The sequence below is a fragment of the Anolis carolinensis genome, chromosome 2 (assembly GCF_035594765.1).
Source record: "Anolis carolinensis isolate JA03-04 chromosome 2, rAnoCar3.1.pri, whole genome shotgun sequence".
Lineage (NCBI taxonomy): Eukaryota > Metazoa > Chordata > Lepidosauria > Squamata > Dactyloidae > Anolis > Anolis carolinensis.
The window spans coordinates 135645062-135661743 of NC_085842.1; the positions used below are offsets into that span (position 1 = coordinate 135645062).

Sequence of the window (16682 nt, forward strand, 5' to 3'; positions counted from 1 at the left end):
CAGAAGTCAGATGTTTTCTGTAAGTCCTCACAAGGTTGGCACGCACTTCTGCTGGTCTGTTAGCCCATTCCCCCATGCAGATGTCCTCGAGAGCAGTGAAGATTTGGGGCTGTCGCTGGGCTACACGGACTTCCAACTCCCTCCAAAGGTTTTCTATAGGGTTGAGATCTGGAGACTGGCTAGGCCACTCCAGGACCTTGAAATACTTCTTACGAAGCCACTCTTTTGTTGCCCTGGTGGTGTGCTTGGGATCATTGTCATGTTGAAAGACCCAGCCACGTTTCATCTTCAGTGCCCTTGCTGATGGAAGGAGGTTTGCACTTAAAATCTCACGATACATGGCCCCATTCATCTTTCATGTATACGAATCAGTCACCCTGGTCCCTTTGCAGAGAAACAGCCCCAAAGCATGATGTTGCCACCCCATGCTTCACAGTAGGTATGGTGTTCTTTGGATGCAACTCTGCATTCTTTCTCCTCCAAACACAACAAGTTGTGTTTCTGCCAAACAGTTCTACTTTGGCTTCATATGACCATATGACATTCTCCCAATACCTGTCTGGATCATCCAAATGCTCTCTAGCAAACATTCAGTCGGGCTCAGACATGTACTGGCTTAAGCAGGAGGACACGTCTGGCACTGCAGGATCTGAGTCCCTGGCAGCGTAGTGTGTTACTGATGGTAGTCTTTGTGACGTTGGTCCCAGCTCTCTGCAAGTCATTCACTAGGTTCCCTCAGGTGGTTCTGGGATTTTTGCTCACTGTTCTTGTGATAATTTTAACCCCAGAGAGTGAGATCTTGCGTGGAGCCCCAGATCGAGGGAGATTCTCAGTGGTCTTGTATCTGTTCCATTTTCTAATTATTACTCCCACAGTTGATTTCTTCACACCATGCTTCTTTCCTATTGCAGATTCAGTCTTCCCAGTCTGGTACAAGGCTACAATTTTGTTTCTGGTGTCCTTGGACAGCTCTTTGGTCTTCACCATAGTGGAGTTTGGAGTGTGACTGCTTGAAGTTGCGGACAGGTGTCTTTTATACTGATAACAAGTTCAAATAGGTGCCATTACTACAGGTAATGAATGGAGAACAGAGGAGCCTCTTCAAGAAGAAGTTACAGGTCTGTGAGACCCAGAAATCTTGCTTGCTTGTTGTGACCAAATACTTATTTTCCAACACAATTTGCAAATAAATTCATGAAAAATCAGACGTGATTTTCTGGATGCGTTTTCTCATGTTGTCTCTCATAGTTGAGGTCTACCTATGATGTCAATTACAGGCCTCTCATCTTTTTAAGTGGGAGAACTTGTACAATTGGTATCTGACTAAATACTTTCCCCCCCACTGTATAAGATAGCCTCTATGGATACATTATGTTTTTAAGTAGTGATTTAGATATGGAAAAAAATCAATTCTGCAATTGGAGTTGTAAATATTAAAAAATATGTGTAGTCTGTCTTGGACTGGGTGAGTGATTTTCTGAGTGATTTTACAGGCCTCTCTCATCTTTTTAAGTGGGAGAACTTGTACAATGGTATCTGACTAAATACTTTTTCCCCCACTGTATAAGATAGCCTCTATGGATGCATTATGTTTTTAAGTAGTGATTTAGATATGAAAAAAACAATCAATTCTGCAATTGGAGTTGTAAATATTGAAAAAATATGTGTAGTCTGTCTTGGACTGGGTGAATGATTTTCTGAGTCGGTAAAGTTATCTGTAGCTAATGTGGCTGATAATGGGTAACTATTTTGGTTAAATGGTGGTATTTTTCTAAATTATAATCCAGGAGCTCATTTTTGTGTATCGTTCCATTACAATTTACTTCACTGAACTGTTTTTTAGAGTCTGTAGGAATGGTTACATTATCTTTCTTTGACCCGAGTTTGGAAAAGAAAATGTGCATAGAGTACTTTGCCTGCCAAGGTACCATGTAAAATTAAAAATTACCCTACGAGGTCTCTCACTTCTCTTTTCTACTTGGAAAGTACATTCTGATGAATAATATCACAACTCCTCTAGCTTTCTTTGAATTACCTGCTGTGCACTGAGCATTGAACATTAATCTAGGGGATATAGTCATTGTTCATTTCCTATGAGTTTCTGCAAAAAACAAAAAACAAAACAAAAAACAACCTGTATATCCAGGGCTTCATGGATTTTAACCATGTGTACTAAAGTTGTTGCGATCGCATTATTATTTTTATAAGGAATTACCAGCTTAAAGGGGAAATCCCACTTGTATTTTACCACAACTTGTTGAAGCAATAGTGAGAATGGTTTGGGATTTTGTCATTTTTTCCAAAGTCTTTGATGAGAAATCTTGAAATGTTTGAATTGTTTGGTCCTCAATCTTGGTTTGGAGGTATTAGGTTGTCTGCTTCTGTCATTGGATCTTGCCATTTTGTGAATAGTTCTGTTGAAATACAGTAAATTTGAAGACACCTGATAAGGTTGTCCCATAGCTTCTTGAAGAACTCTGGGAATGACAGATCTTCTGGGATTGCTGGCAGCTCAATCTCATAAACGTTTTCAGATTTTTTTAAAAACAGTATTTTTGCTCTGGTTTCTTTATACAGTAGAAGTCTCACTTATCCAACATAAATGGGCCGGCAGAAAGTGTTGGAAAATATTGGATAATAAGGAGGGCTTAAGGAAAAACCTATTAAACATCAAATTACATTATGATTTTACAAATTAAGCACCAAAACATCATGTTTTACAACAAGTCTGCCACTTGTTTGGGAGCATGGCTGCACTTGTGTTATTGTTGGGCATGTTGGCTTGCTGTGCATTGCTGCCTCTAGGAGGCAGACTGCGTTGGATAATACAGAAAGTTGGATAAGCGAAGGTTGGGTAAGCAAGACTCTACCGTACCTTTAATATTAAGACATGATCTTCTGAAACAGTGGTAAGGCTATGACTATGAATTTCCTTGGTGGGATGTGCATTTATATAAGATCATTCTCCCCTTTTTCTTTAAGCTACAGAGCAGAAGTCCTATGGCCAAAGACTAGCAGTGTAGGGTGTTAATAGCAGGACTAGAGTGAAAGGACAGGCTACTTAAAGCTGCTTTCTGGTGACTCTGCCTGGGAACTGTTGAATCTCTGAGTCACACAGGAAATGTCCCATCAGAATTACTCTCCAGGGGATATAGTACTGTTGAACTAGGATACAGTTCAAATATATAAATATGCTTGTATATTTTTGTAGGTAGCTTAACTGTTCAGAATCCAAATGGTTTGTTCTTTTTGTTGTTGAAGGCTTTCATGGCCGGGATCACAGGGTTGTTGTATGTCTTTTGGGCTGTGTGGCCATGTTCCAGAAGTATTCTCTCCTGACGTTTCGCCCACATCTATGGCAGGCATCCTCAGAGGTTGTGAGGTATGGATAAACTAAGTAAGGAAAGGAAAGAATATATATCTGTGTAGAGTCCAGTGTGTGGCAAGAGTCCTTTGTCACTGGGAAGCCAGCGTTAATGTTTCAGTTAATCACCCTAATTAGCATTGGAAAGGTTTTGTCTCTTGCCTGGGGGCATCCTTTGTTCAGTCATTAGCTGCCCTCTGCCCTCAGAGTGTTGGTTCTCATCTACTGTTTTGATTTTGGAGTTTTTTAATACTGGTAGCCAGTTTTTGTTCATTTTCATGGTTTCTTACTTTCTGTTGAAGTTGTCCACATGCTTTTTTTTTCTTCATTTTTAAGAAAGTCCCATTCATCTTTAACTCTCTTCTCTTTTAGTATTCCTGTCCATTGGATCACGTTCTGTATTTCCTTAAATTTCCTGAAGTCACTTCTCCTAAAGTCTAAAATGCATGTCTTGATTTCTCTTTGTTTCCCCTTTCCTCAGCGTCACAAACTTCAGGAGCACATGGTCACTCCCACCTAAGGATCCTACTACTTCCACTCCATTTACCCGATCCTCAGTGTTGGCTAGTATCAGATACACAATAGCTCATCCCCTTGTTGGCTCTTCCGCCTTCTGGACCATAATATTGTCTCCAAGGCAAGTGAGGAATTGCTGGACCTTGTACTCTTGGCAGAGTTTGTTTTCCAACAAATATCAAAATACAGTGTGTCCCCCTCGCGGGGGTTACGTTCCAGGAACCCACAATAAGTGAAAATCCGCGAAGTAGGGACACTATTTTAATTTTAATAATTATGCATTATTGAAGCCTTTCCTACCAGAATTGGCGGGCTCCTTGCCTGCCATGTTGCTCTGGCTGCCTTTGCTCCTGTAGCCAGGGCAGAAGGAAGACCGCTCTGCCCGGTACATGAGCGAGCGAGGGAGGGAGGGTGGGTGAGAGAGTGAGGGCAGGCGGCAGGAGCCTGGAAGAGGCGGCCAAGCTCCTGTTTCTGGCACCGCTCAGCCGGCCACGCCGGGAAACATGGAGGACTTGGAAGAGGGGGCGGAACTTGTGGAGGAGCCTCTTCCAGGCTCCTGCTGCCTCTGCTGCCTGCCTTCACTAACCCACCCTCCCTCACTCGCTCGCTCACATACTGGGTGGATCGGCCTTCCTTCCCTGGCTGCAGGAGTAGAGGCAGACAGAGCCACATGGCAGACACAAAGCAAGGGGGCAGCAAGGGGGTAAATAAATACATTTTTTAAAAATGTCCGCAAAACAGCGAGTCCGCTGTAAGCAAACCATGAAGTAGCTGGGAACACTGTAGTTGAAATCTTCCATTACTGCTATATCTGTTCTTTCTGCATGTTTGGTCATTTTTTCAAAGAAGGCTTCTTTCAGTTCTTCAGTCTGGATTGGAGATCTGTAGTAGACCTCCACAACTACATCTTTTTAAATCCTTGTTCCCTTAATTCTTATCCAGATGCTCTCTCAATCTATTTCCAGGATTGAAATCCTGCATCTCTTCACAGGTGTAAACATTCTTGACATACAATGCTACTCCACCCCCTTTCTTATTTGGTCTGTTTCAGTAAGTTATACCCCTCTATTACTACATTCCAATCATAGGACTCATCCCACCAGGTTTCAGTTATGCCTATTATGTCATAACTGTTTTGTTGTGCTAAAAATTCCTATTGGTTTTATTTATTTCCTATGCTCTGGGCATTAGTGTAGAGACCTTTTAGCTCTAGACCATTTTCCCTATCATACCATGGCTAAGTCATACACAAAAAGCTGTTTGCACACCTCTTTTCAACAATAATGGTCCTAAGAGCAATTTGCAATAATAAAACAGGATTTATAGAGAAATCATGATGATTTCAGAATACCTTGTGCCTTCAGTAATCCTCTCATATGTCTGTTTTTCCTATTCCTCTGAAAAGTAGTGAGAAGAAGTGGTTTTCTAAGGCTGACAATTTTGGTCTCTTCCTGGGCAAGTTTTTCTGGTAAGAGATCATGTTCTTGCAGGCTTCTCCCCCGTAGTTAATTACATCTTTCTGAAGTGTCTATAATCCTCAGTTTGCATATACATTTGACCCTTCCAAGTTTGTAGGTTTAAAATTTGCAAATTTGTTTGTTTGCAGATTTGATTAACATCTTCGCTCTCAGGCCTCCAGCTCTTCCACGATGAGTCTATGGTCGCTCTGGTGAAAGTTAATTTTATAATTTATTAATAAATTACATGTTAGATGCAATTAAAGCCTCAGCCGCTTTAGGCTGAAAGGACCAAAAGAAATGGGACATAACAACATGGTATAAATATTTAGCGGACTACCTCCTCCAAGACTACATTAGTGAAAGGAAAAGTTACTACAGGATGGGCTAAATAAGGAAGTCATGGGAGGCAAAATGAAAAGACTTAATTTACGGAATACAGAGGAAAGACAAATATAAGGAATTAAACAAGATTATCCTCATGATCGAACAATCATAATAAATACAGCAAAATTTGTAAACTGTTCCCGGGGAGGGGAGGGTGGAGAAAGAGGGGGAATAATATAAACATGTGTTACAAATGGAAAATGTTTTTAATGTTTGTATAATTTTGTGTAGCACTATTTAGAATAATTTTGAAAATAATAATAATAATAAAATTCTTGCCCCCCAAAAAACTCTGGTGAAAGTTGACCATAGAGTGACAATGATGAACATAGATATTCTTATATAGATGTTCTCTCAGGTTTAAAAAAAGTGAGTTTTTAATTCACATTTTCTCCACTTTCATGGGAGACCTATGTCTGCAACCTCCTTAGAATCATAGAATCATAGAATAGTAGAGTTGGAAGAGACCTCATGGACCATCTAGTCCAACCCCCCGTGAAGAAGCAGGAAATCTCATTCAAAGCACCCCTGACATATGGCTTAAAAGTTGAAGGCCTGCTGTATAATTCTCTGCTCCAAATAGGTCTTCAGTCTTTGTGGCAGTGCATTGTTTAGGTTCTTGAGCTCAGTCTTCTTAAGACTAATTCAGAACATCTGTCCACTCATCTGACAAAGAGAATATGTGGCATGGTATGAGCTAACTGTTGCTATCCAATAAATTTCAGACTATCTGGAGCAAATATCTATATGGAAGAAAAATATATTTTTGAGTCGATGGAATCAGCAATGAATACTAAAGCAATAGAATGACTGATGTGGACTCAGACATTCTAGACAAAATTTGTTCTCATTTTTGGGTTGGGGAAAATTCCCACAAATTTCTACAGTTGTAACCAAAAATCATTAGTTTTGCCTGAAATGTTCGTGTCTGCAGTCACTTTTGTTCATATGAATAGTACTATAGTTATAGGCAGAACTTGAGAATCTTAACAGTAATAATTCATCTGGAGTCATGAGAAGTTGATTAGATGTTTTCAGTTCTTTGATACGAATCATCACAGATCCAGCATAGCCAGTGAGTTAATGTGTGCTTGATTATTAGGAATGGGGAACTGCATAATAGTCGCCACCACATAATAGTCGAACTTCCTTTTTTGGGTGCAAAAATGTATTTTTGTTTTTCATGCGCACAATGCAGAACCTTGAATGCAGAAATTGTGTATCAGACAATGGTGTCTAACTGCTTCTGTGGGAGAACTTGCACAAGAAACCTGCAAGATTACAGCCACTGTCTGGGTATTGATTTGAAATTTTACTTTAAAGTTGCAATCCTTAATGTAGTTACTGGTAATATTAGACATAGGGGCTTGGCTCATAAGTTCCTATTCTGTGAATATAAAGCAGCACAATCCATCAGTAGACAGAGGCTTGTTAGAATTTCAGCAGTCATTGATTTGATCTGTCCCTGTTGAAGCCTCTTAAACTTTTCCCCAGATTACTTACCTGAGCACTATTCACATGGTATGAAATGCAACCAGGAATTCATATTGATACCTTCCCTTTGCCTTTTCATGCAGGTAACATTTCTAAGTCCTTACGGATAGGGAGTTGATGATATGTAATGAAAGCCATGATATTCAGCCGCTGGGTTTTCTGCAAGTCTACCTGTCTTTCTTTTAACAACCATGTTCATTTCCCTATAGTAAGCCTTTTACCCACCGACGTCATACCACACCATTGCCATTAATTTGCTCTCTGTATTCTACCAAAACTAAGGAAACATACAGAACAAAGAATCCCAATAGAGACTTGTATTGGTCTTTAAACATGTCCATGGAGAAATAAAAAAAACATGCAGTGGGGGAATTGAAAGATCATAGTGGGCGGACAATCACTCTCACAGTATTTACTCTCATGGTATGTACAACCATACCTGTGCATCTTAATAATTACGATGGAGAGGTTTGAAGCACAGGATGCATAACTCAGTACCTCCCTTTGGAAGCCCTATTTAGCTGATCAGCTGTGGTTCAGGCCAATGTCTTTTTTTCTCCACAGATACCTGAAGGAATTTCGTACAGAACAGTGCCCACTGTTTGTGCAACACAAGTGTACTCAGCATAGGCCCTACACTTGCTTCCACTGGCACTTTGTCAATCAACGTCGTCGTCGGTCTATCCGCCGTCGGGATGGCACCTTTAACTACAGCCCTGACATTTACTGCACCAAATATGATGAGACCACAGGGATCTGTCCAGAAGGAGATGAGTAAGTTACTCAAGGCTGCATCTTACTTGACCAGATGGAGTGTCCAGCCTGCACTTGCAGAGAGGAGAAAAATCAACAAACCATCTTTTAAAAATCATGCAGAAGAAGCAGTGAAGAAATGTGGAAAAACTACAGTAGGAACTTGAACAAAATATTAATTACGATTCCACCATACCTTTATTATCTCTCCCCACCCCTTCTGTAATTCAACGTTTTGTGCTCTGGAGTAATCCTAGAGAAATTAGTGGAGTTTATTTTAAAATAAATGGCTTGAGGATTGTATCCTCACTTTATTTTACAAATGGAATTATTTTCAAAAGGTAAAAATTTTGAATTTCAACAGCCTGAGGTTTATGTTAAACTAAAAATAATTTTACTTTGAGTTGATATTTCAGCCTTTGAGTTTCTACGAGCTTTCTCTCCCCTCCCCCCTCTCCTTCTAGGTGCCCATTCCTACATAGAACGACGGGTGATACAGAGAGGCGATATCACCTGCGCTACTACAAAACTGGAATCTGCATCCATGAGACCGACTCGAAAGGAAACTGCACTAAGAATGGCCTCCATTGTGCTTTTGCTCATGGACCCCATGACCTCCGCTCCCCAGTTTATGATATCAGGTTAGTAGAAAAATAGAAGCTCTTATTTATGGAACCTAACTTGCAGAGCTTAAATAGAACTAATCAGCATACAAAATGCTAATGAATATGCAGTGATCTAACATCGAAAGAATTGTGTCTCTCTTCCCCCCCCCGCTCCCCCCACTCCCCCCCCCCCCCAAATGGAAAAGGAATCTCTTTGACATGGTTTTTAAGGATGTTCCTTTTTTAGTTGGAAGTGACTTTGTAGAGGAAAAACTTATGTGAAGATTGTTACTGTGAATAACTTCAATATAATTCTAGCGATCTTATCAAAAGACTTTCATGAAGTCTCATTGTGCTCACCAGATGGCTAGGAAGATAATGAACTCATTTCCCAAGCTTTCTCTCATGTATATCTCTACCACTGGTTGATTATGAAAAATCACCTTTCAGGGTGTTTTTTTTAAAGAAGAAATTTCTCAGAATTTCTCAGAACTGGATTATTAGAAGTAATGTAAGTAATCTGAAAACTTTGGAAATTAAGACTAAGCTTTGGAAATTAAGACTAAGCTTTGGAAATTATGACCAGTATAGACATTTGACAACGGGTGCTGGTTTGAGAACTCTGATCACCATCAAGCATTTGTGAAACCACAGGGAAAGGACATGATTAGTACAGGAGATACTTTTCATGAGGAGGAAGGCAAATCACATTTGCCTATGATTGCCTCGACCCCCACTTGTTTTTCTTCTACACACTAGCAGTCAACTCATTTGAGTTGGCAATGGGAAAGCAGCAGCACGGAAAGTGGTGAGTACCCCTTTGGCACCCTTCCTGCGCAACTGTTTAACAGAGACAACTTCTCAAATTTGAGTGCATTTGGTGGGCTTCAAGTTAATCCAATCACATGAACTTAGAAATTAGCTCTTATTAAATACATGGAAAAGCATCTTTACAAAAAAGAGAGACATTACAATAGAGACATTGTGAACAATCACTCTTTAAGACTTCAGCTGAAATGTTAAGAAAGGAATTAAGTCATTGTATATGCTGGTGGTTCTATTTATCTAGTGAAGATCATTTTTGTGAAAATTGGAATACTTGGAAGTGAAATGGTTTAACTGAATTTCTGTTGGATGGGAGTAGTAGTAGTAGTAGTAGTAGTATGTATTCTAGAAACTAGGCAAAGAGGATCTTTAGGGAGTCCGGTTAGGATCTTACTCCTCACAGAGCATTATGTCTGTGTGTGTAGCTGGATGTGTGCTTTGAAGAAGGAATTGATGAAGCAACGGTGGAAAATGGGGTATCTAAATACATCTTGGCTAAGCAAGTAGTATATTTTATAGGGTTTGTCTTCAGAATAGTGGGAGGGCAGGGTTCTCATGTGATTCTTGAATCTCTTAAAGGGTGCTTGTCATTTTTTTGTAATGTGTGGGAATTCCTGCAGTTGTGGCAATTCCTATCTGGTAGACACATCTCTTTCTCTGAATCTTCTCTGTCTGCCTTTTGTTCATATAACTCTGTTCCCTAAGGGAGCTTCAGGCCATGGAAGCTTTGCAGAATGGCCAGACTACATCAGAGGGTGGCATAGAGGGTCAATCTGCAGTTGCCGCTAGCCATGCTATGATAGAGAAAATACTGAGTGAAGAGCCAAGGTGGCAAGGTGAGTTATGTAGGATCTTAAACGGGTGTCCATTGTTCTTGGACTGCCCATTCCTTTTCAATCCGGGGTCTTCATCTAGGAAGCAGTATTGCTGTCTTCCTGCATTAAGTGGTCACATTTGTCTTCGCAGACACAACATACGTTTTGGGAAACTATAAAACAGAACAATGTAAGAAGCCCCCACGTCTCTGTCGCCAAGGTTATGCCTGCCCTTACTACCATAATAGCAAAGATAGAAGACGAAGCCCTAGGAAACACAAGTACAGGTAGAGTGCTTCTAGTCCTGAAGTTAGACCTGGCATCATCATAATATTATGTTTATTGTTATGTTTATTGTTATGTTTATGCCCTGCTTTTTTCTCCACAAAGGAGACTCAAAGCGACATGGGACCAAGGGCTTCTTTTGAGCAGTAATTTTAATCCAAACTCAAGAATGGTAGGATGTATGAGAAATCAATTGGGTTTTAGATGGATCAAATCTGCAAAGGATCCTGCTCTAGGATATGCTCAGGATGAATGCATCTATGGTGATTTACTTTTGTTAAGTGAAATAGTCTATTAATAGCAAAATAAGAAAGGAATGATTGTGTGGCTATCTTTTGTTACAAGTGGGCCTCCACCAGTAACATCTTCTAGTCTGAAGTTCTTGATCTATAAGTCCAGCTAGGCACACTGAACTCACTTTGGAATTAAATTCTGAGGAATCATTCAGTCATTTCATACTTTCTAGTTGATTCCAAAAACCCTTTCATATAGTTTTCTTTGCAATATTTATTCATAGGACATTTGCCCTTGCTGTCGTCTTAGGATGAGAGAGTGTGATTTGCTCTAGGTCATTTGGATTTGTACCTTCATCTTCTGGAATTTTAGTCCAACATTCAAACCACTGCACCATGATGGCTCAGTTACTGTTGCCCAGATGATACGATGCTATTATAGTAGCAATCACTGGCTTCCACTTAAAAATTGTGCGCTATGTCAAAAATCACAATTAATCAGCTATATGCTGATTAATCATGATTTTTCACCACGTTTTCTGTGTCTGTGTCTGTAAGCTTTCGTCTATGGAAACAACAAGGAAAGCATGCTCTGTTCTAGGAAATTATTTAAATTCCTGCTTTCTGACTCAGCTGTATCCTTGAAACCTATTCCCCAATTTCTTCAATTCTAAGATGCATTTTCCACTTATATAAACACCTCTAAAATAGAATGCATCTTAGTATCACAGATGCTTTCCTTATATATAAATAAAACTTCTTTTTAGTGGTACTGAAATTAGTGTGCATTTTCCAATCTATGTATGACATCTTAGAATTGAAGAAATATGGTAGTTCAATATGAGCTGGAATCATTTACACATAACCTTGGATAATGAAAAAAATGTGTCGCATCTTTGGGGAAGGACATACATAAGTTCCCAAACTTACTGGAAATCATGGATAATAGGAAAATGAATTACTTTTTGCTAGAAGTTACCATAAAGTCACCTTGAAGGATCTATTACATTCTTAGACAAGATTTTCTCAAAAGTCATTCATTGGTAACTTCCAGCAGAAGTGTACCATGGAATCACTTTGAGGGCCTAGAAGATTCCTGGAGAGGGCATATTTTGTTAGATGCTGATAGGTGAAACCATGTAAAGCAATCACACAGGTATCTGTATAGCAGAAAGTAAAAGCAATACAAGATAAAAAATTTAATGGCAAGACTTTGAGGAAACAGATACTGAGTCCCTTTCCAGGAGCAAGCCTATTGGATGTCACTAAGTAAGACTTTGTCTTCTGATTCTGATCTATTGACTTGTTGTTTGTTCAGATCCTCCCCATGTCCTAGTGTGAAACATGGAGATGAGTGGGGTGATCCTAGTAAGTGTGACAATGGCGATGCATGCCAGTACTGTCACACCCGGACAGAGCAGCAATTTCATCCAGAGGTAAGAGTTTGCACCCTTTCAAGTGTGACACCTGGTGAGACATGTAGAGGGATGGTGGGATAGAGGAGCTAGTAAATTATAGTATTTCTCATACTGTAAAGGAAATCAAGATTTTAGAGTGCTGAAATACCTTGAGCTCACAAACTTTCAATCACTTATAATATGGGTAGAAAGGGGAGTGCACTGCTTCAGTCTAAAATGGATTTTGAAGAATTAAAAACTTGGCAAAATATCCCTGTAGAGCAATGCTTCTCAGGTTATCCAGTGTCTTCAGTGTGACACAGGCATTAAATTTGCATCCATTGGACTGTCTTTCTTGGAAATATTTTAGGAATAGGCAGGCAATAGTTCATGGTCCAGCAGCAGTCCAGGGACTATGTCTTTGAATAGCACTGCTCTAGAGGGTAGGAGGGCCATTTTTGTCAAAGGAAGTGGTCATGAGGAGGGCGAGTGTTCTGAGATCCGGTGAAAGAACTCTGGAGATTGCTTGCCCCTGCCATTTGCTTGTTTCTGCAAGAGAGTCCCATTGAATGTACTTTTGAGTATCATATATTTTCTTTTGCAAAGCCTCCCTTGCTCTTAATCAAGGGAATGTTTTGAAAAGAGAAAAACACCCTTGCAAGTCAGGAAGAAGAAAAATATACAGTATATTCATTAATCTTATGAAAGCATTTTCCCCTGAAATATTTGTTAAACTCTCCTACAGATATATAGGCATTAACCCCTTGTAAGCTTTTGCCATTTCTATGTACTTTATATCTGTATCTATCTATATGCATTAATTTTATATATGAATTTCCCCTCATATGTTTGCAGGTTTTTCAAATCATTTATACATATAGATCCATGTACCTGTGTATCTGAAGCCATACATATACATTATTTTTATATATGAATTTACCCTCATATGTTTGCAAGTCTCTACAAATATCTACATAAAGAGAGATGTCTGGATAGATTTGAATATATTCTTACCTACCTATATATAGGGCTTGGAAATATTACAGGGGGGAAATGAACACACAAATATATATAGACATGTCTAGATAGATATGAATATATATATGTGGCTTACAAATATTATAGGGGAAGTGCACACACACACACAGAGGGGATTTGCAAACATTTCAGGGAGAAATGCATATGTGAAATTAGTATCTATAATTATATATCTATATCTAGCTCTGCATTGTTTATATAAGCATTGAATGTTTGCCTGTTACTATGTTGGAAGCCAGCCTGAGTCTCCATGGGGAGATAGGGTGGGATCCAAATGATTTATTATTATTATTATTATTATTATTATTAGGTTATTGTTGATACCATATTGTTTTTGTTGCCCCTACTTTTCCATTTATAGAGCTAGTTTATTGTTTTTATTTGAAATACGGTAAATCTTCAAAAACATTTAACCTACTGATGCCTCGATTAATGAAATTTTATTGGTATCTATTTTTATTTTGAAATTTACCCGTAGCTGCTGCATTTCCCACCCTCGGCTTATACTCGAGTCAATAAGTTACCCCAGTTTTTTGTGGTAAAATTAGGTGCCTCGGCTTATATTCAGGTCTGCTTATACTCGAGTATATACGGTAGATAGAAATTGAATTGTCCTGTTGATCTGCTTGTCCTGTGGCGCAGATGGGAGAGCAAGCCATTGCAATTAACTGCAATGGATCACTGACCAGGAGGTCATAAGTTCGAGGCCCGCTCGGAGCTATGTTGTTGTTTGTCTTTGTCCTTTGTTAAAAAGGCATTGAATGTTTGCCTAATATGTGTAATGTGATCTGCCCTGAGTCCCCTTCGGGGTGAGAAGGACGGAATATAATTGCTGTAAATAAATAAATAAATAAATATTGATGGATATCTTTCCATGGTAATGATGTGAAATCAGATGCTGGAACAGACTAATAGACCAAGATCCTATTTACAACTGGCAAAATATAAATCTCCACCTGGTACTTACATAGAAGCCTGGGAGAATAATGGCTGCCAGCCATGTGACAGAATGGCAACACTCTCCTCCTAGCGCTCAATCAGTAGCATTTTTAGATAAAGCAAGAGCTTGCCACACTGCTATAGAATAAATCAATTAACCAATCATAACAGCAACAAACACTCCACATTCATGCCAAAATTAGGACTTATTGCACAAGGAGGTACTTATATGCCTCCTTGCCCAGTGTCCAAGAAAATACTTAATCATCAGGAGGATTCCTAACTACATAGTTAAAGCTTAACTGGAGGAACATCACATGGTGGATTTCCTGATATATTTCTCTGTCTTTAAAATCATGTAACAGATAACTAAATCTGGTCAGTTCTCTCTTGACACCGTCTACTGTCTGTTTTATTTTCCAGATTTACAAATCAACAAAATGTAATGACATGCAACAGTCTGGCAGCTGTCCTCGAGGACCTTTCTGTGCCTTTGCACATGTAGAACGTATGTAGGCTTTTCTTTAACAGTAAAGTCTTAGCTGTGGGTTCAGAATGGAAGTGTTAGATTTATAATTTAATGTGAGTCTATCTAATGTGCTTTTACCTAATCAAGTGTACTGCAAGTACATTAATCTTGCAGTGTTTTCCCTTCATTGAATTTCATCAATCAAAACAAAGTATTCAAAATGCATATTTTGAGTGAGACTTACTAGGGAAAATAGCATACAAAATAAGCGTAAGACTGTAAATCCAAGCAATGGACTGAAACTGAAAAGGACAGATTCATGCATTTTGAGTGTCATTTGCTTGTTGGATCAAGCAAAAAGCAAACATAAAACAAAACAATTAACTTTTGCTTTCCACTCACCCACCCTAAGTCATGGGAAAGCATCCAAGTTAAGATCTAGTACATTTTATTTTACCTAATGTGTCCATAACTTTTAAAAGCCTTCTTTAACCACCAAATGGTATTGTCTCCGAGTGTACTTTGTCAAAGCAGAAGTGACATCCAGTGGCTAGTTAAGGAATTGTCGTTGTTTTGGTGCAGATAGTTTACATTTGCAGTTTGGCTATCTGAGACTGTGAACTTACAGTTTATTTCTGAGGAGCAAAACAAAAAAAAAAACCTAGCTTTCTCCTGTAGTATTTGCCCTGAAATTCTTTCAGCACTGAAACCAAGACAAGATAGGAACAAAACCTACCGTTATATGTTGTGTTCTACACAAAGTCTTATGGAATCACTCCTGCCTAAAGAAAAACAATTTGGATAACATATGTTCTTGAAATAACAGAGTATTGCTATATTTATATATTTTTCTAAGGTATATAAACTATCTAGAATTTTATACTTCTTGGTTGTGAGAGTATGTATCCAGCCTGTGTATTTATCTAGCCTGTGTTTAGAAGTAATAGGAAGTTTTTTTCATTCCTATTAAAGCATTTCATTTGCAAACTTGCTTGATTTCACTTTCCATTTTAAAATTACCCTGAATTTTTTCATATATTGCATAGTTAACATTTCCCCAGTTCTAAATGGAGTGGAATTCTGGAATTGTCACTATAGAGATTCCGCGAAAGAGTCTTCATTTTTTGAGGTTTCTTCCAAACAGTTTAGATACAGATCAGTGACAGAGTTTTCAGGAAAAACTTGTTGAATTGTTTACTATGTGGGCACTTGAATAATACATATTTAACCATGAGGAAAATAGTGAAACACTCCTTTTCAACAAGCTATCTATCAGTATGCACCTCATAGCCCAACACTGACATCAGATGTAGATTAAAACAGAATGCCTCTAGTGCTCTTCTAGGCTGAAGGGAGGATGATAATGATAAGAAAGCGATACTCCCCCCCCCCCAGATCCTAAATAATTTTGGAATGGGAGGAAGGTGGAGTTTTTTCCATAATTTTTTTAATTGTTATAAATTTACAGTATAAATGCATGTACTTTTTCATCCTATTTTTACACTTAATTCCAGTACCCGGAAGCCTTTTGTGCCCACATTTCTAAGTTGTATTATTAGTATTACCTATATAGTATATACATTTCTTTTGTTTATACCTTGATATTTTAAACATCCTTTTCTTATTAACATGTGACTTTTTTCATAATAAAAAACCACCCGTGTTGCCCACCCCTCACCGTGTCAGGGTGGATTTTAAAAACATCAGCTCCGCAGCACACCTCAGTCGCAAATCAGCTGAAGGCATCGGTTCTAAGGCTTTATTCCAAATATATACAAAGATATTTACAAAATACAACGACCTATTGACTGCAGCAGACTATCACTCAAACTGGCCTGCTATTAACGCTTAAGATGCTGGAACACATGTCTGGTATACACAGTTGCAAACAATAAAAAACAAAACAAAACACTGGATTCATCATTTCATCCTTACACTCAAAATAAACCAACACACCCATCCCCCCAACCACATGTTTTCTCTATATTGTTATCTTTAAATCATGCACACAGTTTTCTTCATTTTTGTATGATTTTACTTTTAACCCATTCCATATATGTCTTCCATTTATTCTTTATCTCTTCTATTTTATCCTCTTGTGTATC

The 16682-nt window shown here is 38.7% G+C and overlaps 1 protein-coding gene across 5 annotated transcripts in view; it reads left to right on the forward strand.

Moving 5' to 3' along the window:
- The window catches only part of unk (unk zinc finger), an 85468-nt gene that overhangs the window by 33056 nt on the left and 35730 nt on the right, over positions 1–16682 (forward strand). For 4 of the 5 annotated variants that reach the window (XM_062973975.1, XM_062973976.1, XM_008104420.3 and 1 more), the window contains exons 2-7: positions 7783–7992; positions 8436–8612; positions 10107–10237; positions 10368–10503; positions 12053–12170; positions 14532–14616. In XM_062973975.1, the coding sequence (XP_062830045.1) occupies positions 7783–7992; positions 8436–8612; positions 10107–10237; positions 10368–10503; positions 12053–12170; positions 14532–14616 (857 nt within the window). Of the gene's footprint in view, positions 1–911; positions 1119–7782; positions 7993–8435; positions 8613–10106; positions 10238–10367; positions 10504–12052; positions 12171–14531; positions 14617–16682 lie in introns of all 5 variants that reach the window. The other variant, XM_062973974.1, reaches the window with a different exon arrangement.